This window comes from Sceloporus undulatus, chromosome 4 (assembly GCF_019175285.1).
Source record: "Sceloporus undulatus isolate JIND9_A2432 ecotype Alabama chromosome 4, SceUnd_v1.1, whole genome shotgun sequence".
Lineage (NCBI taxonomy): Eukaryota > Metazoa > Chordata > Lepidosauria > Squamata > Phrynosomatidae > Sceloporus > Sceloporus undulatus.
In genome coordinates this window covers 188,950,093-188,976,884 of record NC_056525.1, presented here as the reverse complement: position 1 = coordinate 188,976,884, position 26,792 = coordinate 188,950,093, and the positions used below count along the sequence as shown (strand labels likewise).

The following is a 26,792-nucleotide window of genomic DNA, read 5'->3' as shown; positions in this document are numbered from 1 at the left end:
ACATTGTATATGCTGCAAATATAAGTCATGCAAAAAAATAGGTGCTAGTCCTCTTATGCTGTGGGCTACAGGGCTGTATCCATGTCATCAAAGGAACCTCTTGCTTGCCTTAGAATATAGGAGAGCACATATATATGTGTAGAATATCTTCTGTATTTCCAGTGTGCTTTCAACATTAAATGTACAAACAAGTTGTGTGAAAATAGTAAAGCTGCATATTGTTTTTCAAATTGGGAAAGTGAGTAAAAACAGACCAAATCATCTGCCTACAAATGGCAAAATTATTTTGTTTCCTGTCTGGTACTCAGAACCAAGCCAAAATGACTTTTGATTTTTACCTGTGTCCTATCTCTGAAGGTAGGTTTGATGTGTGTAATATTTTGGAATTTTCTTTATCCTACTTTCAATCCAAAGCACTTGCATGTAGTCACCTCTGAAAATCAGGCCTCTTTCTATTTTGCTAACTGGCCGATACAAAGTTCAGTTCATACCTTTTGAGTAAAGTACTCTTGCATGTGCATTTTTTTTTAATCTCCTGCAGAGAATAAGCACGTCAACTGGAGATGGAAAGCATTACTGCTACCCTCACTTCACATGCGCAGTTGACACAGAAAACATCCGCAGAGTGTTCAACGACTGTAGAGACATCATTCAGAGAATGCATCTGCGCCAGTATGAACTATTGTAATTAAAAACACCATGGAGCCTGTGGTTTTAAATATTTTCTTTCTAGATTTCCTCACATGAAGTAGAGGAAGATACTACATAGATACATCTGCCTCCTCAGTTTGTTTACTTTGACTAGCCTTCAACCCAGTCCATGCTTTAGGGGACAATGTGTGTGCTGTATTTTTATATGCCACTTCTTTGTCATTCCACTAAGGCCTTTGGCTACCTCCGTTTCCTTCAGTTTGGTTACATTTTTGTTTGTTTTATTTTTAATTGGGCACATCCTGCTAATTTTTGTTCAGCAGGTGTCTTAGTTCAAGCTGGTATCTGCTAGCTGGGTAACACCATGGCATACCTATAATGAGTGTGGGTTCCTTTTCTACCATGACACTGAAGAGTACTTGACAGATAGGAGGAAGAGAATAATGCACTTTGTTTCAGGGTTATGAAGTACTGGTGAAGATGTATACACAAGAGATGTAGCAGCATCACAATATTTATTACACTGTCAGAATTTTTAACGTAACTTGAGTTGCAGGTCAACTGATGAAGTGACCTCCTCTTCTAAGCCATTATTGGCACAGGAAATAGAGTAGATAATGAGGCACAGGGAAGAGAAGCAATTGTTCTGGAGGTCTGGAGTGAAGAGTCTCTACACACCTCAGGCATTTGAATTTAGAGCTACTTTTTCAGCCTACTGAATCTAGGCAGAAAATCCACCCTCACATTGTTTCTTCTGTCCACAAATGGCCAAACTAGTTTAGATCATTTTTGGACAACGGTCTTCTCCCTATATATAATATATATATTTTTTGTTTTATTGCTGGTTTATTATATTGTACAGACTGTAAAGTGTAATATTATTTTGTACACTTTTATTGAAGAAAAATACTTGTAGAAGATCTTTGTGCCTTGATTATGGCTGTACCTGTAAAATGAGCTAAGATGTAAGTATGTTTTTGATTGCGCTGTACAGCTTGATGTCAACATTACCTACAGCAGAAACTGGAGGTAAAAAAAACTTCTCTGTAGAGTTTAGGGTTTTTTTTCTGGTTTATATAAAAAATGTTCTTTAGTATAAAAAAATTATAAATTATGCAAAGTTAGTCATTTACCTTTCCAAGTAAATTATTGCTGCTACCAGATATTGCAGCAACATGCCTTTTTCAGTCTCAGCTTTAAAACATCAAAATTGATTCATGTGTCCAAACTGCAACCTGGTGTTGTTTTATGGAAATCAAGGATCTTGTTTTATCTTTCAAAACTATGTTCAGTAATTCTTTGGTCATTCATAGACCTTTCACAATTGAACAGATTGTGAAACCTGTAGAAGCACCACTCCATAAAGGCTCTTCAATCTTTGTTGCAACAGCCGTTTTCATTGTGCAAATTGCAAGAAAGAAGAAAGGTGTAACCCTTGTGTTGGCCCTAAGAGAATTACGAGATGACATTTTTATTTCTCTTAATAAAGAGACCTTAGAAAAATGTTTTATTTTAAATATTGTAGAATCACAATGTGTGAATATTTCTCAAACTTGAATAATTTATGCAAATGACATTCACAAAATAAGTTGTGGTACAGTACAATATAAAAGCAAGAATTGCTGTAGCAATAAGGCATGCCCTGCTCCGTAATTATAAGACTGCTTTATATTTTATGCATTGGTGTGACGTCAGAGTATAGTTTCCTGTGTCCAAAATAACCTGTACAAACATTTTAAATTTGTAGCTGCAATAACAGATTTAGAACTATTAGCCTACATAACTACATTGATTACTTATCACCTGGATTACCTTCATCTTTTATTTTAAATTTAAAAACAAATTACTCTGAAAGCTTTTCAACCACACAATGTGAATGAATGTTTAAATAAGGATAGCATGTTTGTTGTTTATATAAACCCAAACTGTTTTTCTGAAATACTGGACAGGCACAGTGTGGTTGTAATTCTACAGAGGTGTCAAATTAGTAAATTTACTTTAAATCTTCAACACTTTAGTTCCCACTCTGAAACGGCTCATTCAGCGTTTTTCAGTATCTCATCAATAGTAACCATGCATGTTCCTGCAATGTTTAACGCTTACTTCAAGATTCCTAATTCCCCTTAAGAAAAAACTGACCCACTGACTGTCAAAAGTAGGAGAATATTTGAAAGAGGGTGGGGGAAGTGGTGATATCTCTCATTTTCTCCCCTTCCATTTGCAACATGATCTATACCTGTAAGGACTGTCACAATGTAACTGCGGTCATTGTGAGATGTGGGCATTGATTCACCCATATACTAAATGTAAATTCACCAGGAAAATAAGTACGTAGATTAAGAAATTTAGCTTCAGGAGTTCTTGTGGCTTAGCTTAGTTCCCATCCTTAAATTTCATCCTATACACATAAGCTGGCCTCTTGTTGGTTGGCCCCACGTACAGCAGACCCATTGAATCAATTGCTGAATGGTGAGTCAATATGTAGATCTACTCTAGTCAGGACTAACATTGGGATCTAGGCCATAATTTGGGAATGCTATTGATCTGGGTGGGACTAGGAACCAAGTGTGTTGTTCTCTGCACAGAACCATTTCCCTTAGAAGAACATCAATAACACAGTGTGTATTATGGGGTCATAACTCTATATGAGCCATGGCTCACATCATCTTCTAGATAACTACAGCAAGACTTCTTGACATGCATCCAAGTGATACACAAGACCAGACATGGCTCTTTCAACAACTCAAGAGCCTTGTCCTCAGTTTTCTGCCTGGTTTGCCAATACTTTGCAAGCCTGATAGCAAGGGGTTTTGATGACTGTATAACATGACTGCCATCTTAAACTATTTACATCTAATTTGAAGGACTCATTTGAAGCTAATAACTTAGCCTAATAGCCTTTTTAAAGAAAATACAAACAAACTTGCTGTAATACAACTACATCAACTCTGTTGCTGGCATCAAGGAAAAGAAGTACCACATCAGATGGTCATGCAGCAATAACACTTTAAAATTGTTTCCAGTTAGAAAGACTGAGCCTCTAGCAGTATAGGACACTATTGCAGACACAAAAGGAGGCTTATAGGACTTACATAGTGTACAGTTACAAACTTTTAATATACATATTTGATACAAAAACTTTAGCAAAAAAATTATTCATTTGATTGTAGAATACAATATTTTTGTACAGCATGAAGCATTAAGTTAATTATCCTGTAGTAAAAGTCATATCAACTGTCTAGGAATTTCTGTATGTAAAGGCAACTTGCCTTTGGGCTAGCAATTCAAGTACGCATTTGCTGGCATGAATGTAGTCTGATGGACTGTTCTTTAGCTTTGGTGTGTCAGTGACCGATTACAAGTGTCTGACTCTTCATAGTGCTTTATACTTAGTGATTAAATGCTGAACAAAATGAAATGGGGAAGTGAAAGGCAGAAAGTGAGCTAGTGTGAAGACCACAAACACAACTCCTGCTGTACAGTAGATAGTAATAACCGTGTTCTCACAGGGGAGGAAGCATTTGTAGAGAGAGAAGTCTGTCGATGATATGCTGCCCTAAGAAACAGAAACAGCATTTTAGAAGATTGTGGGCAAGTGGCTATATGTTTTAAAACTGTACTAACAGTAGAAGAGCTCAGTTCTTTTCCTAGCATTAGTGGTCTCAAATGAATGGAAAACAGAGACTAGGACAACTATGAAACTGCTTATCTTAAATACCTACTGTTAAGCACTGAGATGATATGGTGCCATGTGAAGGAATTAGTTTATGAATAAGATCACAGCAATTTAACAAGATAATAATAATATAAAGAGCAACAGTCTCAGACCACATTGTAGTTACCGGCCACAGTCCAATAATGAATTAAACATCTTTGAGCACACTGAAATCAATGTGATTAAAGATGCTCCATTGTGTTAGAGACTGACCACTCTGTATCTGGGGAAACAAAACTCTGGAGATCACATGAGAGACAAGACTAAATTAGCTATATTCTTGTAGTATTTGAGGAAAAAAGGAATTGCAGATGCCCTAGAAAAATGTCATTTATATTTCAGAGTGCTGGAAACATGTCATTCTGAAGTAAACTGAATTTTTTGGTAAGTAATCATTCTGAACAAAACTGAAGAGACAATAGATTTTCCATGCAGAAATGTTTAACATTGTGGTATTTGCTAAGTGAAGAACTTTTATAAACTAACTGAAAAAAACTGTCACTATAGAGATCTGTAATTGATTTCCCCTTCCCCATGCACAAGAGGCTGAAAAGGTCAACGTAGAACTGGTTTTTTGAAGGCAGAAATGTACATGTTTTAGAACCAAGAAACTTTTTGTGTTTCAGGTTAATCTACTGAGAATTGTGACCTAGTAAACCCAAAGTATAAACTACGTAACTGTGAATTAGGTTTGCCTGAATAGAATTTTGCTGCCCTATGAGATATATAGTTTGCACTTTTGAAAGATGAAAGAACCATACAGATAGATATGGTCTTGCGGATAAATCAGCCAAGCAAAAATAAGTCTTAATACTGTTTGTTGCGGACTACTGATGATTGTTGCAGTCAGATTGTTTACACTGCATCCTCTTTATAGAAACATACTAAAGATGCTTGTATTTAAAAACTACAAAAAAAAAATCTTTGCACTATACAAGCTGGATGGCTCCCCAAGTATGTACTTTATAAAGTGGGTGCTTTGTACTCAACATAAGTGTACTTTTGAAGAGGATGGGAGGAGCTGTTTTGTTTTGCTTTTTTACAGGTAGCATCAGTCTGAGAAAATAGCTGATTGCTATGTTGATTTATATTATGAAAAATTATCTGACAAAATAAAAATTATTTAAATTTACCATTATGAAACTAGGATTGTTTCTGTTCCTCCAGCTGAATGATGGAACACTGATTTCTAAGATTCTCCCATTATGCAACACTTCGCAGGCACTGTGGGTATGACCACTCAGAATCAATCGAGGATGAAACCACCATAGCAACTACAATAGAGCAGAACATTGTAGACACTGAAAATTTCCTTAGTTAAGAAAAATGATACCTTGTAACTTTTTTAAAAAATAACCTATTTTACTTGCTTCTAAGCTATTTTAATGAATGTAAACGTATTACAAGTTTTATCCACACAAACATACAATGTTATCAAATAAAGGGAATCACCCGCCTGACATAAGAATAGCTGAGCCTAAATCTCTTGTACACAGCAGCTGAGGAGAGGAGAATCTCTATCCAAAGATCTACAGTTTAAAAGACAAATGCTAGGTGATGCTGCATACAGAGGCCACTCTGCAACCAGCTGCAACCCCTAGGCAACTACTGGAGACCATCCTCCAAGTCTGATTCTCAAGCTCTTAGGACACAAACTGCTAATAGCCATGTTTGAGTGAGGATATAGCCTACTTTTCTTAGGATGTCCCCCCTTAGCAAGCTCTGCCCAGTGACAGCTCTTGAGTTGGATTATACATGAGCACCTCAAATCCATGGGTGGAAATACAAGACAGTTTTATTCCTTTATTTATAATGCGAGCTCAGGGTGGCATACCTGTAAACAATGTAAACAATTGAAAATAATTCCAGATAAAAAACAATACAATTTAAATAGGATAAAAGGATGTTAAATAGAAGACCATATTAAAACAGCAGAAAATAGTAGAATAATTAAAACCATACAAGTGTATTTTCAGAGAGTGAGAGATTTTCTGCAAAGGCTTTAACAAAAAGCAGTGTTTTGATTAGGTACCTAAAAGAAGCCAATGCTGGTGCCAGATGGGCCTCCAAGGGAAGGGCATTCCATAAATGGGGTGCCAGAGCACAGAAGGCCCCTTCCCACTTCCCTGCACAAAGTATCATTCCTACGAGTGAGACGTGGAGAGGGCACTTTCCAACAGAACTCAGTTCTCAGACAGGAATACATAGGTAAAGGCACTTGTCCAAGTACTGAGGTCCCAAGACATTTGGGGCTTTGAATGTCATCACCAGAACCTTGAATTCAACCCAGAAGTGAAGTGGCACCCAATGCACTCTTTTAAGACCAGTACTGTCCTACATTATATTCCAATCAAGAATTATGTTCTTGAATTTAGTACAGTACTAACTGTAGCTTCTGATTCCACTCCTTTTATTTTACATGGTTTCTAACTGCTGCTAGGGAGTCTAATGCTAATGAAAAGAATATTAAGAGAGGGCATCCTTGTCTAGTTCCACAACAGAGGTTGAAATTCTGCATGTTACAACCATTAACTGATATAGCCTGAGAGCCTTCATGATTTTCTTTAATAGCACTGGCAACTCTTTTACCAATATTCAATCATTTCAATAGGAGCCCTGGTGGCGCAGTGGTTAAATGCCTGTACTGCAGCCATTCACTCAAAACCACAAGGTTGCGAGTTCAAGACCAGCAAAAGGGCCCAAGCTCAACTCAGGCTTGCATCCTTCCAAGGTCGCTAAAATGAGTACCCAGACTGTTGGGGGCAAATTAGCTTACTTGCTAATTAGCTTACTTGCTGTTCACCGCTATGATCTTTGGAATAGCGGTATATAAATAAAACAAATTAATTAATTAATAAAGCAAATAAATATGGCCGTGTTGTCAAATGCCCTGATAGAATCCATAAATACATTTATTGCTTTTTGTGATTTAAATTTAATGCAAGTCACATTCTCTTAGACCCAGATGATGGCAATGGCAAAACTCATCAGAACAAAGCTTGCCAAGAAAACTACATGGTAGTTTTGTCTTGGTGTCACTATAAGTCAGAAATGACTTTCTCTCTCTCTCTCTCTCTCTCTCACACACACACACACACACAATGAATTATAGTAAGCATTTTCTTTATAGCATCTGACAAATATCTCCCTAGCATAAATTCACACTGATCTCGATGGATATAATTTATTATTGAGTTTATCCTGTTAACTAATACAGCTGGGTAAAAATTGGCCTTGATTCAGCAAGCTAATACAGCAGGAAAATTAATGTATACACAGATGACAGGCTGAACTTATTATTAGATCCTACAAACATCATCATCTCACTCAAAAACATTCTACATATATTTTAGATGCTCTGTGTGTGTGCACATGCTTTCAAGTCACCTGTGAACTTAGGGCAGCCCCATTTCACAGGGTTTTCTTAGGCAAAGAATAGTCAGAGGCAGATTAGCCATTTTCTTCCCCCAACATATAGCTTACAACACCTGATACTTGGTGATCTCCCATCCAAGGACTGACCAAGGCTGACCCTGCTCCCAAGAGTAGACAGGCTCTGGTGCCTTTAGGGTATACTATACTGAGATTCTATTACTGTCCACCCTTCTCTTACATGGAGATCCGTTCCGCCGCCCACCCTGCGTAAAAAAATACGCGGATGCTCAAGCCCCATTCAAATGAATGGGGCTTGTGCCTGCGGCGGCAGCGCACAAAGCACATGCTGCGGGAGTGCACCCCATTCATGTGAATGGGATGTGTCGCCCCTTGCACCCCACGTGCTCCCACCATATGCTCAAAGCCGTGCAGAATGCGGGCGCACTGTATAACAGAGTTAAATTATTCTGTATAAACTTAATGTTACAGTACTGCAAAATACACTTGAAGTACTATATAGATTTGATCTTTGTTTTTTCAGGATTCAAGTACCTTGAAATTTTAACTGCTAAATATCCTACTCAATTAATCCATTGTAATTATAGCAGAATTTATAAATATCAAAATTGAAAAATTGAAAGCTGGGCAAAATCAAGTAGCTTCTGAATCATCTTTAAGGGCAACCCAATACAGATTTCCTAACGGAAGCCTGTTCAGGAAGTTAACAGTGCATGGACTACTTGGCTAAGTTATCCCTGTCCCATAAATGGTGTAGCTCATGCGCCAGTCAGAACTGGCAATAATTCCAAGCCGGAGTTCCCTTGGGCCTCCAATTACAGAGGAACTTAATATTCTTTATGTAGGTACGATTCCAAGCTTAGCACTTGCTGCTTCACATGGAGTTGAGCTCCATCCAAGAGAGGTTGCTTATTTAATTTCCACACTTGAGAATCACTAGTCCACAGAGCTTCCGTCTTAACAAGATGTAGCTTCAGTTCACTGGCTCTCAATAAGCCTGTTACAGCAGCTAGATGTTTGTACAGCACCCGTGCAGCTTCAGTCAACTACAGTGAGGACTGGCAGAGCTGGGTATCATCAACATATTGATGACATCCAACTGCAAAATTCCTCCTGATATCCCCTAGTGGCTTCAAAGAGATGCTGAACAGCATCGGAGACAAGATCGAACCTTTGGCACCCCACAACTTAGTGGCCATGGGGCTGAACATGAATCCTTCCAACACAGTGCTGAACAGGAATCCTTCAATCCTCTAGAACCAGCCATGCAAATAGGTGCAAAATGACTGTAGCATCATGCCTCCTCCTCCTACCTGAAAGAGCCAGTCCAGTTGAATACCATGATCTACCAAAACTACTAAAAAATTGAAGAAGATCAACAGGGGAGCACTTGCCCATCTTTCATCTGACATAGGTCACCAGTCAGAGCAACTACACCTGTTTCAGTGCCATGCCCTGACCTGAAACCATTCAGGTAATATGCTTCCTCCAAGAACACCTGAAGTTGTCCAACTACCAACCACTCAGGCACCTTGCCCAAAAGGGGGATAACTGTAATAAGATGGTAGTTCTCACATTCCTCTGGGTGCAGGGAGGTCCTCCAGAAAAGGTACACCACAGCTTCCTTGTCGGTAGCAGGCACTTTTCTCTGATGTAGTGAGGCATTTACTCTGGACCTACCTGACTGACCCTGTCCTGCCAGATTTCAACAGCCAAGATGGGCAAGCTTACAAGTGGTGGGATAGGCTAATTCAAATAGCTTGTCCACATCATCATTCCAACATAACAGACACTGATCCCAGGAAACCTATCACATGGATCAATGGACACTTTCTCAGACTCTGGGATAACTGGAGTGTCAAGTTCAGAACCAAGGAATATTGTTCACCCATAGCCTGTCTCAGAACATACCTGCACAGTGTCTTTCCCCAACACTACCAACTGCATATTAGACTACATGTCTGTTTCACAAGGTGGAACACATTTACAATAATTCAAGCTCACGCACAGCCACAGGTAGGAATGAAGAATAGCCCTTTTAGTAAATTTAGGAGCCTGCTTGCTACCAATTTACCTAAGGAATATATAAGTATTTCATATACAAAAATGATCAACATAAAAGCAGGCTCTGTTATAATGCCATATGAATATGGTTTTCTATACAGGCATACCATGTCATGAGTTTGCTTCAAAAGAGCAGCATTTCTGGCAGAGGCAGGTATTTATTCTTAGGAAGCACCTCATCTTGGTTGACAAATGGGGCTTCCAGTAAGAATGACATACCCCATCTCACAGAGCAGCCCCATCTGCCATACAGGCAGCAGGTTTCTAGCACAATTTGTCTCTGTGTTGTTACTGCACTGTATTTTACTTTGGCAATTTTTTATGTAGAAGAAAAAGATGATTTCAGGCTTGGTTGTGCCCTGATCCCAAAGACTGTGGAAAAGTGTAGCACCAAGAGAAAAGCTTTCCTGAGGACAGCTGCTACCTCCTGTGTGTGAAGCTTGGCTGTCTCTCCTCCCACATAGATTAAAAAAGCAGTGAGTGCCAAAGAAGATCAACACTTCCCTGCTGCATACTCCCTCACTTTCGGGATGGAGTCAGGCAATGTGCATACATTAGCACAACCATCTATTACAATATCCAAAAGGATCCTCTCCTTCCATTTTTCTGCCTTTCTAATTTCATTAATATTACTAGCAGTAGTATGGTGGTTCTGGCCTATCTTTGCTACTCAGCACCATAAAGAAGAAGAAGGAAGGCTGCTCTCAGACTTTTCCCTCTAAGCTAAACATTTCCTTTCCCCTCATGGAATATAGGACTATACGAATACAGGACTAAATCAATAAATTAAAAAGGGAAAGGCAAATTCAGATGTTATGGACATTAGTTTATATATTAATTGTTCTGAAAAAAGTGCTATTTTAAAGCAAGTTGTTTTGGTTGAACAAATGTTAAATGAAGGATTTGTTTCTGAATGGCATTTTTTGCACTATAAAATAAAATGATTAAAAAGAAACAACCCACACTGAACACTGGTCTAACAATGAACAACTGCCAATAAACAAAGTTAAAATGCTTACATTCACGTAGTCATTGTTGTTTCACTAAGTTGGAAAGTAGTAAAAATAGTCAAAACTTTTACAAAAAAAATATGAATAGTCAATTTTAAAAATCTGGCATGTTATTTGTTTTAAAAAGTCATTTGGTTTAAACCAGCAAGCCCTGTCAGATACCTTAGACCAGGGGTAGGCAACTTGCGGCCCGCGGGCCAGATGCGGCCCTTCAAGGCCTTGGGACCGGCCCCAGCCCGGTCCTGCCGCCGATTGCCGCCGGGGCCTTTGGGGGGCAATTGTCTATAGAAGTCTCAGAAACATGCATTTATATTAACGTTTTTTTAAAAAATCAAATTTTTTCGCGTGTCCTCCATTTTTTTTTTTAAAAAAAAGTGTCTTACATTTGAATATTTTGTCCTACATTTGTCCTGGTTTATTTATATATTTATTTATTTTTAAAATTATTTAATTATTTAGTTTTTGGCTTCGGCCCCCCAGTTGTCTGAGGGACAGCAACCCGGCCCCCGGCTCAAAAAGGTTGCCTACCCCTGCCTTAGACTCAAGCATTTTGGGACTTTGAAGGTCAATACCAGGCCCTTGAATCAAGTGCAGAAAGCCAGTGCAGTTGGTTAAGATCAGTGGCATATTCTGAACCCCATGGAATCAAAGGGGCCATCCATTTTGCACTAGCTGTAACTTCTGAACTCTTCAAGGGCAGCCCCCTGCAGTGTCAGTCTCTTCTGGAAATCCCATCTGTTAATAAAGAGGAGATAGTTCTCAGAACTACTCCACTGCAAGGTCCCTGGAGTAGTTCTGAGAACTATCTCCTCTTGATTAACAGATGGGATTTCCATTATATTGATGATACCACTGCAAAGGCAGAGTTACCCAATTTAGCAAGAGAGCCGCACACAAATATATGAAGCATAAATGCACCAAGGAATGCACGATCAAGAAGTAGGACTGACCATCCTGAAGCCCTTAAGAACCATATATGTATAATACACACATAGGATCATGCAATTGGAAAAGACCACAAGAGCCATTCAGTGCAACCCCCTGCCATGCAAGAAGATACAATCAAAGACTCCCAACAGATGGCCATCCATTTTACCTGTAGTAGGAAGCAACTGTAGTTACAATTTATATCAAAGTAGGAAGAGGGCTACCCTGCAGAAAATACACCTACTGCTACCATTTGTCAAGGATAGTTTGTACGTCTGAGAATAAGGACAGAACATTAGACATAAAGCATCTGGCTAGAACAAACCTGAGCATACCTGTTGGGAAGCTTCCTGAGAAAGCACATCATACTTCTCTCTAAAAAGGTCATTCTTTTTATCCAGAGGAGCAGAATCTTCCCCTGTACATTTTGAGTCACTTCTTCTATACAAAGGATAATGCTGAAAAGATTTTAAAAAAAGAATCAAACAATTTAGTATAATATTTTAATGCATTTAGGCTAAATAAAATGGAAGGCTGCCCCATTCTATCACCTGTAACAAAATTGGAGCTGAAGATGGAAGCTTTTCCACATCATTGCATCTTTTCTTGTACTGATTTTGTTCCTGTCAACAACAATCAAGCAAAATTTAGTTTACATTTTGTATTACTTTTAACTTTTTTAAATTTATTTATGTTCAGGATACAATATCTATAGCCATTCAGCAACCTGGCTGTATCATTTTCAAGTACAGTAACTGATTCTATCAAAGACAGCTGCATGTGCAATGAGCTGTAGTTCTATGTTCTGGAAGTTATCGAGACATACCTAGGCTGCCTCAGTTAAGGAGGGGACAAAGCCATTACATCAGCATAAAGTAGTGCATCAGAAACCACTTGAAACAATGATAGACCCAGCAGTACTCCAAATATAAAAGCTGGCCCTTCTGGGGAAATGTAACCTGCTTCAGAATAACATAATAATCCTGCAAAGTCAGGCAAGGCATCCTCCAGCAATGTCTGGGATGAGCTGCAGACTCATTGCTGAACTGAAGCACTGAAAGATACAGTGGGAGAGAAGTAATTCAACCTTATATTGGGGTATCAGTTTGGCAGCCAAGCCAGATATTATGACTTTTGAAACTACCACAATTACACACATAACCAATTCAGTGATCTCTTGCTGCATCCCCACAACACTGTCACAGGTACTTCCCGCAAACTGGCTTTTATATGTGCTTCAATAAAAAAAGCAGCTTTCTCAGCCATAATGAAAGCAGCACAACTTTGTAAGAAGGGAGAAGCCAAGAGACATAAGACCTGTATGCACTATGGAGCAATGGAAGTTCATAACAGAGCCTTGCAAAAGTTACTTTTTTGGATTATGATTCCCAGAATTCCCAAACTACCATGCTAGTTAGGAGCTACAACCCAAAACAGTCACTTTTCCAAACTCTGCTTCCTAACACTAGTCTAGTAAATAAATGCAGCACTTCCCAGGAAAAGTCCTGAACTGGAGCCTCAGTTGAGTAAGCTTCTTTGAGCGCCACGATGTAACAATTCATTACAGTGACTGACCTTCTTTAATAAGCTAATGATATTCTTACCTGTAATGAGCAGTTGAGTTTGTGTGAGAGTTCTGCAAGCTTTGCTTCTGCCGTTCTGCAAATCATGCAACCATCACCCTCCAGAGCAACACTGTTCACCATAACAAAACTGAAACAGAAGAATTTAAACATTGACTGACTTAAGTCTTATTTATTTCAGTGTGTTTACTAATGACCAAATCTGGACACAATGATATTTCTGTAGTAAAGAAAGATGTGATGCTCTGTCAGAAAAGCCTCAGAAAAGTACAGTATTTTCTGAAATCAATAGCGTACATTCAGGCAATGTTCTACCTTATTTTTTTATGCTTGCATATAATTCTCCTTTCAATCTCATTGTTTGCAACTATGTGGTTTCAGTCCTATTTCTATGGCACACATCAGTTATAGGATACAAGATATGATGTATGTAAAATGAGAATTACTCCTTGTATGATGTATTCAGTATAGGAAAGAAAGGTGGCATGTCACATTCCTATTTCTTTTTAATACCATCTCTTAAGTTGGCACAGGGGCGAATAAATTGGATGAGTGACGGGGGACTTGTATGCCAGGCTTCACTTGTAGCATTACACTAGAACTAAATTGTTGTGCAAGCAGATGTGCTTTTTTAGAGGTTGCCTAACTGCAAACTGTAGTTGCAACCACCTCTTATACAAGTACAGGACAGCTTAGAAGTGGAGGGAGAGATACAAAAGCTATTCTAGTGGCACATCTGGACAGAAAAACCTGAAGGGGGGAGAGAAGAGTCAGCAGATAGGACCGAAAATGAACATGGCATTTCTGCCTCTGACTGTGGCCCAAGGGGAACAAACCCTTGTGAGTATGTGTTGCTTTTCTGCAATGACTTCTGAGTAAAATCTAGAGAACTATAAAAGCATACTTCCTAGGAAGTGAGAGATTAAAATAATGATCTCTTTGAGTACCTAGTTCTTCTCAGAAAGAACACAATTCTACTCTAAAGGAGCATTTAAAATGTAATTTTGAAAGCTTAAATATGTTTCTGTGCTTTCTTCTTGGCCATGCTTGGGTGCAGGTCTGAGCATATTTATTATTATTATTATTATTAACTTTTATTTATAAAGTGCTGTAAATTTACACAGCGCTGTACATACAATCTTTTAGTCAGACGGTTCCCTGCCCTCAGGCTTACAATCTATTTTTATCGCATTCTCTCTGCTTTATCACACTAGGGGGCAAGCAGGATTTAAACGAGTTAAACTAGAGAAAACCAGGGAATGCCATGTGATAAACATCAGTCATTTCCTGGTTTTCTCTAGTTTAACTCTCATTTAAATCCTGTTTGCTCCCTAGTGTGATAAAGCAGTCTATTTGACCCTATGGTTATTTTTTAAAACTCTGTTCGTTCATTCATTCATTCATTCACTCTGTGTGTGTGTGTGTGTGTGTGTGTGTGTGTGTGTGTGTAGATATAGATATATATTTAATATTGTCTTAAGACTACTTCAGTGTGTAGCACAACTAGCAGCTTGTAGCATTTGGAATTCTTTGGGAAAGTATCTATATTAATTACTTTTGAGAAATGGGAAGGTAGGGTTTTTTTAGCTGCAACACTAACAGAAACTAGATACTTTCTGAGGCTTGGAACTATATCTGTATCTAATTACCTTTAAAGTAACCTGTCAGACTCTAGTTTTACAGTCTTCCAAATGGCAGAAAATGATCCTTAGGTAAAGAAATCTATTCACAATTAATTATTTCAGTTAGAGCAGAATAGGCTACAATCACTGTGAAAATATACGTAAATGCTAAGACACATTTATAAATATTGTGAGGTGACAATAAGCAAAAGTTTACTTACTTTATCCCTTTTCGAGTTATCAGCTTTTCTGAAGTGAAGTTGAAAACTTTAGAAAAACGTTCCAGTTTGAATGCATTCATTCTGTGTGGAATAATTAAAAAAAGAGTACCAATAATAAAAAAGCCAGGAGGAGGAGCCTGCCTTGCATGAATGTACCACATCACCTGAACTGAGAACTATCATCTTGACAAAATGCAGGTTTGTGACTAACATCATCATATTCTTTTTCTCCTGCATGATTTGCCTGATGAAGAATCCAATGGAGCTTCAAAACCTTGCAACATGTATTTTGTGCCTTTAGATTAGCCCAATAAAAGTATCACTATTTTATGGATGTTAGAAATAAAAGAAAGGGTATTTTATTAATATAGCAGAGCATGTATGTATCTAATGCTTGTAACTGAATTATCAGCAAACCCTGGAGTGATCTGGTGATGATACAGTTACAACTTCCCTGCAACAGGGCAAAATGATAAATATTGACTTGCAAATACTATCCTGTAAAAGAGAGTGAAGCAAGGCGGAATGGCTCCAGTGTTGAACTAGAACTTGAGTGACCCAGGTTCAAACCCCTCTTAACCAAAAAGTTCACTGATTGCTTCTGGGCTAAGTAATATCACTTGAACTAATCAAAAGCTTGTTGTAAGGATACAAATTGAGAGGAAGACTATGGATGCCACCTTGGAACTCCTTATGAAAGGAAGGATGTAAAGGTAACAAACAACAACTTTTAAAGCATAGATGGATGGCATTCAGATAGCAGTAGGATGCAACTCCCAGTGCAAGGACTGATGCAGTCCACCAACATCAGGAGGGGCACACTTTGGCATGCTTTTTTTAAAAAGCTTCAGTAAATTCAACAGAACAAATCATTTTCATCAATCCTTTCCAGCATATTTCCCACTGGGACATTTATATATACAGTCCTGTTCTCATTTTTTATTATTATTAATGTGTCATACAAGACCAGGTTTTGCCAGTCTTCATTTTAGTCTTAAGTAAGAAGTGGTGAACACAACACCATTTGCTTATTGACATAGGGAAAACTCACTATAACATGAGCTGAACATTCCTAATCTTGCTACTTACTATACTCCAAATCTCAGAGGCATACGGTTAAATTGACCAGTAATCGTTTTTAATTTCCTTTCTCTATGCAGTCCAAATTTGTTTTTGCTAAATTATCCCTTGTCTGAAAGTGTATCTGCCTTGGCTCACATTTTTTGTCTGCTCTATGCAAACATATTGGGATTGATGTTTATTAGATACAAAAAACTGACTTGATACAGATGTGCTAGACTTGATGTCCTCTGCATTTCTTCCAGCTTTACAGTCAATCATACTATGAGCACAGATATTATTATTTTAAATCTACACATTTGAATTGCTCTCAAAAGAAAGTAGATGCAGACTCCAAAGTGTGAGAAGTTGTCTGGAAACATCAGTACCAACTTCATGCTCACCGTGCCACATTTTGGGGAAACTATTTCAGTATCAAGAGGCCACACTAAACATTTGAGGACATCTAGCAGTTTTTAGCCCTTAAGTAAGGCACAGCTGCTCTTTGAATGTACACCACACATAACAGAAGGCAACTTCTGACTCTGATGATAGAAGTCAACCAGATACACAAACCCAGATTCCAAAAGCTTTGTAGAAGCAGTGAAAGGAGAATACTGTTACCATGACGTACACAATTTAGCTGGAGGAAGCACTTGTGTTTTGCAAACATTTTCAGAGTCTTCAAAACGCTCCCACTCACCCCCCCCCCCCATCTGCCACTCATTTTAAAGCTATTTTCAGGATGTTTAAAAGAGGTGGAAGACAGACAAGCTGCAGTTTTGCAGCCAGAAGCATACAGTAGATGTCGCCCTCTGAGTGGAATCTTCTGTTCCACCAGTGTCATATTTTCTCCTGGATGCAGGATTGCAACCTAATAATACCTAATAATACCTTTGCTCTCCACCAGTCACTAAATGGCCATGGTGTGTTGTGGAAGGAAATACTGACTACTCAGATCCACAACATCCCACAAGTTACATATGTCACCAATAAGATTTCAGCCTATGTTTCTTCTAACTCAGCAACCAGACTGATGCTCTGCACTAGCAATAAAACTGCTGTACTTCAGCAAAAAAGGGAACATCTCTCTTGGTGTATTTCTGATGTGCCTGTAGGTCAGGACTTACTGGTGTAAGAATTTACTGAACACTATGTGGTCAGTCTGATGGTGGATGGCTCTCTGACATCATTACATAACTACATAACTAGGATTGTGTAACAAATGAGAGAGCAAAAGAGCAACTGAAGGGCAAGACTGCTTCTAAAACATGTGGAAGATATATCAGGAAACTGAAAAGACACAGATTTTCAAGGCATCCTTGCAAGCATTTTTGCTGCTAAAGCATTCAATGGTAAAATAATTTCATCACAGCAGTGGTCCATGCCAGCTACACACAATGGTTCACATCTAAGAACATGACAGTTAAGCACTAGGCCAGGGCAGAATGGTACAAAATAGACCAGTGATGGTGAACCTTTTAGAGGCCAAGTGCCCAAATTGCATCCCAAAACCCACTTATTTATTGCAAAGTGCTGTGTCCCTCTGGTTTTCCAGCAAACTCTGGCAAACTCTGTGCTGGGCATGCTGAGTGCCACCTCTGGCATGCGTGCCAGAGGTTCGCCATCAATGAAATAGACTGAAACACAGAACACAGAAGCTTAAAAAAGGTTCTTCAGACAAGGCTTACTCATGTCATTAAGAGGACAGAAAAGCAACAGAAGCAGACACAGTTAGCATGGTTCTGCATTAGTCAGAGCAATACCTTTGCCTTCCTCTTCAATACTGAAACAATTTTGCTATGAAATCAAAAGCACTCTTACTCTGACAATTCCCAGCTTCGCACTGAAACCTATCAGTAAATACTTACTCATAATGAAAGCCTATGTCATGATTGCCAACAATCACAATTAGCTCAGTTTGGGCTGGATGCCTAAACATTTTCTGAAAGCGTCTCACATCATCTGACCAGGCCTGCAGGAAAATGTATAAAGATTCTGAGATTGTATAACTCAATTTAAATTACTATTACATTTTTTCATTGACTGGGTATCTCTGCTTATTCCATTTTTCTAGTAGCTATCACAAGCAATAAAATGCCAATATTTGTTAGTATGACTTGGTTAAAAACTGATACTGCAGTAATCATCAGAAATTAATTGAAACTTGAGCCTAATGATATCTGGAGAGCACAGTATCTCAAACTATCTAATGCAGGGGACTGACGATTATTCTTTTCCCAGTGTACCAGGGACCAGAACCTTCTTTGTGCCCAGTGGCTACAACTGATTATTTTTACCCTCAAAACTCAGCAATAATGTGTGGACCACTGCTTTAGATAACAGAACAAAACCAGCCACAAAACATTTCAGCACTCATAACATAATGCAAACACCAAACTGTTTTCATAAATGTTCTTTGCAAAAACTGGTATCTCGGTAGCAGTGATAAAGTGTGGCATTAAGTGTATTTTTATCACAGATGTTTAGATTAATTTATTATGTGCTGTTTTAATCTTCTGACTAATTCAACACTAATATTGACAAAGGAATGATTCTTAAGAAACATAAATTTGTTTTCAATTATTTTGTTTGGCTATCTGAAGAACATGCTCAGTGGAAAGATGCCTACCACGTGGGTAGCCTAGTGCCAGTCAAGTAAACCTTTATTGATGTACATTTTTGCATTTAAAATTGTGCCCAAGAAACAAAGAACTATTTTTTAGTTTTTCTAAACAAAAACAAGCTACCATCATTGCAACAATTGCCCAGAAAATGTAAGTTTGGTGAACATGAATTTCAGCTTTGGCTCAATGACTTTAGAAATTGGCAAGTACTTTAGCTGCAGGAGTGGCAGAAGATCAGGATTTACTTTTATAACTCGGGATAGTTTGCATAGATAAGCAAGAATTTCTGATTTCTGTTTTGAGGTCCTTTTTTAAACATCAATACATTTCTACTTCAACTTAAAATATATCACTAAAATAAAGACAGGAATAATTAGGAATTATTTATGCAAAAAACTACACTCGTCCCTCCACATTCGCTGGGGTTAGGGGCACAGGACCCCCGTGAATGTGGGAAAAACTGCAAATAACAAAAATACTATGTTTCTACCTGAGAGGACACCTCTCTAGGAATCTTTAGGTCCTCCAGTGCAACTCTGTAATCAACTTCTGCCAGACATTGGCTATAGAATTGCGCTGCAGCCTAGAGAAGTGTTTTCTCTAGGAGTCTCTACATCCTTCAGTGCGATTTTTGGTTACAGCTGACCATAGAGTTACACTGGAGGACCTAAATATTCCTAGAGAGAAGATATTAATAAAATCTGTGAATAATCAAATCCTCAAAGTCAAAGCCACAAATGTGGAGGGACAAGTGTATAAGCTTCATTCAGTTATTATACCCATCATAAATCTGTGGGCTCAGAGTTCTTTAAAGTTAAATTATACATTTTATTCCTGTCTCTGGCTAATGAGGTATAAGTTTCCAGTACAAAACAAAACAGATTACACAACCTTTGAGTCCGTGCATCTCTGCTTTAGCTACAGATTAAGATGCTCTTAGTAAAGAAAGAGGGGGTCTATGAAGCCAAGCTTTAGAAGTTTATTTGCTCCCCCAGCTTTGTTCTTTTGTGCACATCTACAGCAATAAAAACCTGCATTGTTTCCAGAACAATTTATAGTGTTTCACTCCTTACTAACCTGGGAAGAGCTCCACTTTCCTTCATCAAAGACATCTCCAAGGATAAAAACTATTTCTGGCTGCAGAAGCCAGAGGGCAGTTTGGAAGGCTCTTTCCATTTGCCATTCTCTAAAAGATAAAATAACAATCCTTTACCCATAGCAGACGCCAGTATAAGACATGTAGCCAAAAAAAGAACCAAACAACCATTTGTGTTTGAAGAACTGTGACCAAAGATTATGAAGCCTTGAGAACCTAACAATTCAAGAGTTTAGCATTTTGATAGTGTTTATATACTGTCCTAAGTGCATATTATCAGGCTAGAGTAGTTGCACCATGGAAGGTATATCTGGAGATTGTTGAGGGTAAGCAGAACATGGCTACAATCTGAAGGTGAAAGAGTGGAAACCATTCCCACTCAGGAAGAGTAGGATAGCAATGTAATAATAGAATAAGCATAACCTAATGTGTCCACACTTCTCCTCCCATTACGATTAAGGAAACCAGCATAGCTTTCACTGTCATCAAAAGAAAAGCAGGCTCATTTCATGGCTCAAGGACTTAGCCCATCTCCAGCTGCTTCTCAGCCTCAGAGCAGCAACGCACTCAAGTTCCTTTCCATACCCTGACAATTCAAGGACTGGAAAGGAGACAGTAAATCTCTGTAATTCAAGGACATTAACACACTGCCTCTTCCCCTGTGAGGCCACCAACAGCTTTCATTCTGGCTTTCAGCAGTGATTTATTCTACTTTGCTGAAAATGAATTTACAACCAACAAAACTGGCCTGTATGTCTTAGGGTCACCATAAGTAAATAATGACTTGGAGACATGCCCCAAAAGCAGCAACAAGAAATGTATTTATACAGCATCTTTACACAAAAATCATTAAAATGAAATGCAGAAGTCTTCTCAGATATGCAATTATAATTGAAATGTTCATTTCCTATATTTCAAGTGAGCTCTCTCACCATATGGTTGAATCTTTATTTGAGCATAGTTTATTTTTAACCCTGTAGACAGAAATTGTCCATGTTTAGTTTGCATACCAAGGAAGATCTCCATCTTGCTCACCCGCTCTCTCTCTCTCTCTCTCGCTCTCTCTCTCTCACACACACACACACACACAATTTTTAAACAGTTTTTTTGCTGAACAATGGCCAAATTGCTTTCTGTGGGTTTTTCAGGCTATGTTCTGGAAGAGTTTATGCCTGTCATTTCGCCTGCATCTGCAGCTGGCATTTTTCAGAGGGCAGTGGCATGGAAGTATGTGGGGTATATATACTTGTGTGACCCTTGTTTGGCAGGAAACAATTTACATGTTAATCTGTATGTTGGTCTGTTTATGAATGGCAAGGCCTCAGGGTGGGAGCCATTGACCTTTAATTGCTAATTAAATAGACACACATATCCTCCCACATATCCTCCCAGCCTGAGGCCTTGCCATTCAAAAACAGACCAACACCAAAACCATGCCCTCTACTGCAATGTAGTCTACATGGGGTTGCCCTTGGAGATGACTGGGGTATTGCAACTAGTGCAAAATTCAGCTGCTAGACATGTGATTGAAACATTACTTATGTGAACCACATAAAAACTGTTTTAAAGGAATTGCACTGGCTGCCAATACACTTTTGGTCTGAATTCAAATTTCAGTATAATGACATTTAAAACCTTAAATGACCTCAATACTTCAAGGCGCACCTCTCTCTGTATGTGTATACTGTATGTATATGGCCACACAAGAACAGATCTATTGGAAGGGCCCTCCAGAGTGTCCCATTAGTCAGAGAAAGATGCCGTGAGAGGATGAAGGAGGGCCTCCTCTGCTGCAGCACTTCAGTTATAGAACAGCCTCCTCTTGAAGGCCAACTTGGTACCAACATTATTGTCATTTCCAAGTGAAAACAGAGGTTTTCACTAAAACCCTTGGAGCCTAATCGGTTTTACACAAACTTTCATATTCACATGGTTTTAAATTGTCTTAAACCATTTCAATCCATTTTATTCTGGCTTTTTTTTTAAACCTGTTGAATTGTTCAATGTGTTTTTAGCATTTAAAAATCTTTTGTTTCATGTTGCTTATATTGGGTGCATCCACATTGCAAAAATAATACAGTTTGACACCACTTTAACTGCCATGACTCAGTGCAAGGGAATGCTGGGATTTGTAGTTTTGTGAGATATTAAACCTTCTCTGTCAGAGCCCTCCGGTGCCACAACAAACTAGAAATCTCAGAATCTTACAGTAGTGAGCCATGGAAGTTGAAGTGGTATCAAACTGCATTATTTCTACAATGTGGCAGCAGCCAACGTTTAAAATTAGTCATGTTGAATTAATTGCATGTCACCCTGACATTGTTAGATAGAGAATGGGATTTTATTACAGTAAACAAATAAAATTTTCTGTTGTTTATTTTCAATTTTTATAATAAGTAAATATAAGTAGATAAAAAACTGCAACAATGAAAGTACTATTATGTTACAACACACTCACACACTATAATATCTATGTAATCATTTTCAGTCTTAAAATTTTAAACCATTTCAGAATATTTGGGCCTTTGAGGGTATTTCAGTTCCATTAAAAATATGTCATCAAAATGAAAATACTACAAATAATAAATTCCTTTAAAAATGAGTTATATCTTTTACTTATTAGGTTGTAACTTCCTTCACATTTCAAGACTGCACCTTTATTGATTCCTTAGCAATATTTAACAATTTAAAAAGTCCATATTCAATCAATTTATAGGATTTTAAATGATCCATAGTCTCAGTTTTCCAGGCTCAAAATAGATTAAGCATAGGTAAGTATCAATGAATTCCAGTATGTAACAGCATGTAACTGATATTTAGATCCTTACCTTCTTAGCTTGTCCAACCAGTGTCCATTGATTTCACCTAGCAGATGAGTATCTGCTAAAAACATAGCTTTCAGGACAAACTCTGAAGTCTGTTCACTAGCCCTTGGAGACTGACTTTTCAACTGTGGCCAATGACAATGAATTATGACTATGTAATAAATTAAAAATTCACAAAAGATGAACACAGAAAGTGTAAACCACAAAAGTTTCAGGGTAAAAATGCCTCTTTTCCTCTCAAAAAACCTGTTTGGGATGCTAAAACGCAGAAATGCCATCTCAGCTTACAGGCAGTCTTCTTCTCCCCATAGATGACGCCAATATCCACCTATTCAGGCTAGAAACATGCTTTTCAAATGTGCTTTTCAAACAGCTCTTCATGTCAATCAGGAGCCCTGCAGGAGGCACAGAAAATAGTATTTTATGTGCAAGTTCATACTGAATACAGAATTTTAAATGTACAGTCATGGCTTATTTATGCATCCCTATTCCATAACAAGAGTACTCAAGTGACACTACAGAAAAGTCACTGAACAAGAACAATGGTCAAAAATATGAAGTCAAAGGCTTTCACGGCCGGCATCCATAGTTTTTTGTGGGTTTTTCGGGCTATGTGGCCATATTCTAGAAGAGTTTCTTCCTGACGTTTCGCCAGCATCTGTGGCTGGCATCTTCAGAGAATGGTCAAAAATACATTATGCAAGCTTTTGATGCTTCACTGGCTTCTTCATCAGGCAAAGATGTTAAAAATCATACAGGAGTAAAATAGTGTCAGTGTCCGAGTCACAGGCTTAAATTCTGTCTGAAGCTTCAAAAGCTAGCATGATGTATTTTATGCTTTGGAGTTCGCCCCAAAAAGGTATTGCTGCTTGTGAGTTTTATTATATTTCGCTGTATGGCCAACAAGGCTATCCCTGAATATTTTTATCCAATCATCAGTCTCAAGCTACAGCAAATGCCTTGAAGCAATGCAACTTACCTTGTCAGGTTCCCACTGGTTTAATGGGTTTACTTTAGCTGTGACAGGTAACTGGATTTAGAACTATTTTAAGAGACAATTATGCATACACTTGCATTTAATGTACAAACACAAGAAACATAGGTTTGTGGTGCCTGTGACATTTCTAAATAAATAATACATTAAGTACTCTTTCCGTTATTAGCACACCAAGAAAAAAACTAGGGTGAACACTAGACTCTATCAAAATATTTAAGAAATATCAGGGTGGTCTGCTTTGGCTCCAGCCTTCCCATCCAAAAAAAACAATGAAATGCCTGATCCAGACCACTAGACAAATCACTAGAACAGAGCACTGGCAAACACAGTCATATATTAAGAAGTCTTCAGTTCAAAATATGACACTATTAAGAACATAGCCGTTCTCCGTGCCACATTTTTTGTAATTTGAAATTAAATATGAAAACAGTGGTGGAATTAGGGCAGTTCTTTGGGAAAGATGGTCCAAAACACACCCTGCAGTAATAATCCAGTTTGATACTGCTTTAACTGCCCTGGATAAATGCTAGGGAATCCTGGGAACTGTAGTTCTGCGAAACATTTAGCCTTTGCTGTCAGAGAGCTCTGGTGCCGCAATAAACTACAATTCCCAGGATTCCTTAGCATTGAGCCAGGGCAGTTAAAGCAGTCTCAAACTGGATTATTTCTGAAGTGTGTTTTGGACCTAGGTCTCCACTGATAAAAGATTGGCAAAGGGGCTCCTAAATACGGCAGGGCTGATTTATCGTATTTTGAAGTAAGCAATTTATGCTATTCTAAGATGAGCCCCCACAAACACCCTCAATAATATCGCCATGCCCTACAGAATGTGAATGGTGACCACTAAGCCACCATGGTATAGTGGTTTGAATGGACAACTAACTCTGGAGAACAGGATTCGATTCCCAGCTTGACCCTGGAAACCTGTTCTGTGACCCTTGGGCATGTCACACACTCTCAGCCTCCAAAAACCCAGTTACAGGGCTGCCTTAGGGTCGCCACAAGATGGAAATAACCTGAAGGCACACAACGTCGATTTACAAGATGGTTGTTAAGAATGAATGAGGTAACGTATCCAAAGTATGTATGCATTCAAAAAGCCTCCCTTCCGCTCACCACGTTTCTGATGTTGTTAATGACTAATCACTTCCAGCCACTCCTTTGTGAACAAGAATAAAATAAACTACAGTTCCCAGGATTCCCTAGCATTGAGCCAGGGCAGTTAAAGTGATCTCAAACTGGATTATTTCTGCAGTTCTTTGCCTACAAAGAGGCCTGTGCCCTCACTGGAATGGAGACATACTGGATTGCAAAAGAGAGGTCCATGTTGAGATGCAAATGGACTTTAAATTCCCTGGATTTTGAAAATCTCCCTATTGCTGCCTGGCCAAAATGTATTTATTGGGGATTTTAAACAAAGATCTTGATCACCTGTTTGGGATAATTCTTTTTTATTTAATCACAGCGGCAAAGGTGGCCTTTGCAAAAAGATGGAAAGAAGAAAAAAACTGAGATAACAGAGCAGTATTGGAAAGTGTTATAGTTATAGAAATGGATAAACTGGCTTATTTAATTAAAAATAAACCAACAGATAAATTTGAGAAAGAATGGTTAAAGATAACAGAAGAGATTCAGCTACTTTTGAACAACAAGAAATAAAAAGAACAGTCTAGATATCATCAATAACAAGAATAAATAAGAAAGAAAGAGGACTAAAAGATATAAAAGAAATTGAAAGAAAGACTAGGGGGAGCAATATAAATGAATGGTGTGTATAAATGGATGGTAAAACACAGCAGTAATGTGTAATAGCAGATAGATAAGAAGAGCATGAGAAAAAACTCTGGAGACCAGGGTTCGAATCCTGCCTCAGCCATGTAGCAATAGCAATAGCAAGTACATTTCTATACCGCTTATCAGTGCACTTAAGCACTCCCTAAGAGGTTTACAATGTGTGTAAGCCAACTGCCCCCCAACAAGCTGGGTACTCATTTAAGCAATCTATGGAAGGACGCAAGGAAGAGTGGACCCTGGAGCCCTGCCTGGGATCAAACTCACAACCTTGAGGCTGTGAATGGCTGTAGTACCAGCATTTAACCACTGTGCCACCAGGGCTCTTCTTGTCAACTCACTGGGGGACCTATTGGGCAAGTCACACTCTCTCAGCCTCAGAGGATGGCCACTATAAGTGGGTAAAGACTTGGAGGCACACAACAACACACAACAAAATTGCACCACAATTTTTCACTACAGACCTGAAAAGGCTGTCCTCACCACCAAGGAGGACCAAGCACCCACCCCAAAATGTAGGACATTCAAGGGGAAAATGTAGGACATGACAAAGTGAGAGCTGAAATCACTTGGGTCCAAAACACACTGCAGATATAATCCAGTTTGACACCGCTTCAACTGCCCTGGCTCAGTACTAGGGAATCTTGGGAATTGTACTTTGTTGTGGCACCAGAGCTATCTCTGACAGAGAAGGATAAATGTCTCACAAAACTAAATAATAAATAAATAAATCTTTTATTTATATCCCGCTCATCTACCATAAGGCAATCAGAGCTTCTTACAGTATAAAAACATCCGATACACAACACAATATAAAACTACAGCTCCCAGAATCCCTTAGCGTTGAGCCAGGGCAGTTAAAGCGCTTTCAACCTGGGATTGTTTTTTTGCAGTGTGTTTTGGACCTTGCCCTATAAACTCATGCTTCTTAGTCCTGCTCAGAATGGAGGACCTTTGTAGATTCTTCCTGGACAGAAGAAGGCTGAACTGCTGTGTCACTCACCCTAGTGGGAAGGGGAACCTCCGCCAAAACAAACAGCGCCAGGAAATGAGAAATGGAAGTCTTCTGTTTATGTTGCACGTTCTGGCTCTCTCTCCTGCACCTTGCCCTGAAGGAAGCTCACTTCCTCGCGTCGACGTTCCAAAGCAGACTGAACCCAGCCAGCGCTGAATGACCAGGAAATGCATCCACAATGGCTGGAACGCTCCGC

General features: G+C 38.7%; 2 protein-coding genes across 8 annotated transcripts in view; one reads left to right on the top strand and one right to left on the bottom strand.

Moving 5' to 3' along the window:
* The window catches only part of GNAL (G protein subunit alpha L), a 185,000-nt gene extending 179,501 nt beyond the window's left edge, over nt 1-5,499 (top strand). For both annotated transcript variants that reach the window (XM_042461683.1, XM_042461684.1), the window contains exon 12: nt 542-5,499. In XM_042461683.1, coding sequence (XP_042317617.1) covers nt 542-688 — 147 coding nt within the window. In that variant the 3' untranslated portion in view covers nt 689-5,499. The remainder of the gene's footprint in view (nt 1-541) is intronic.
* MPPE1 (metallophosphoesterase 1) lies at nt 3,745-26,792 on the bottom strand. Of its 6 annotated transcripts, none has more exons than XM_042461686.1 (10): nt 26,585-26,792; nt 22,797-23,188; nt 19,950-20,058; nt 18,117-18,220; nt 15,187-15,267; nt 13,365-13,473; nt 12,312-12,383; nt 12,096-12,218; nt 5,500-5,640; nt 3,745-4,207 (listed from the first exon to the last, which is right to left on the bottom strand). In XM_042461686.1, the coding sequence occupies exons 2-10, from the start codon at nt 23,069-23,071 to the stop codon at nt 4,025-4,027; spliced, it is 1,197 nt and encodes a 398-aa protein (XP_042317620.1). In that variant the 5' UTR covers nt 23,072-23,188; nt 26,585-26,792; the 3' UTR covers nt 3,745-4,024. The 6 variants fall into 6 exon arrangements, 5 of the variants coding, with proteins under 5 accessions (XP_042317620.1, XP_042317622.1, XP_042317621.1 ...); XM_042461688.1 differs by having other exon boundaries at nt 23,082-23,188; XR_006103339.1 differs by having other exon boundaries at nt 4,072-4,207; nt 12,086-12,218.

Bases quoted from the DNA above. Each gene is read 5' to 3' on its own strand.
- MPPE1 (XM_042461686.1), bottom strand. From the start codon at position 23,071: ATGGCATTTCTGCGTTTTAGCATCCCAAACAGGTTTTTTGAGAGGAAA. The intron at 13,474-15,186 runs GTAAGTAAACTT...CTTCTGTTTCAG, and splicing joins ATAACTCGAAAAGGGATAAA to TTTTGTTATGGTGAACAGTG. The intron at 4,208-5,499 runs GTAAATTTAAAT...TCTGTTTCTTAG, and splicing joins ACAATCCTAGTTTCATAATG to GGCAGCATATCATCGACAGA.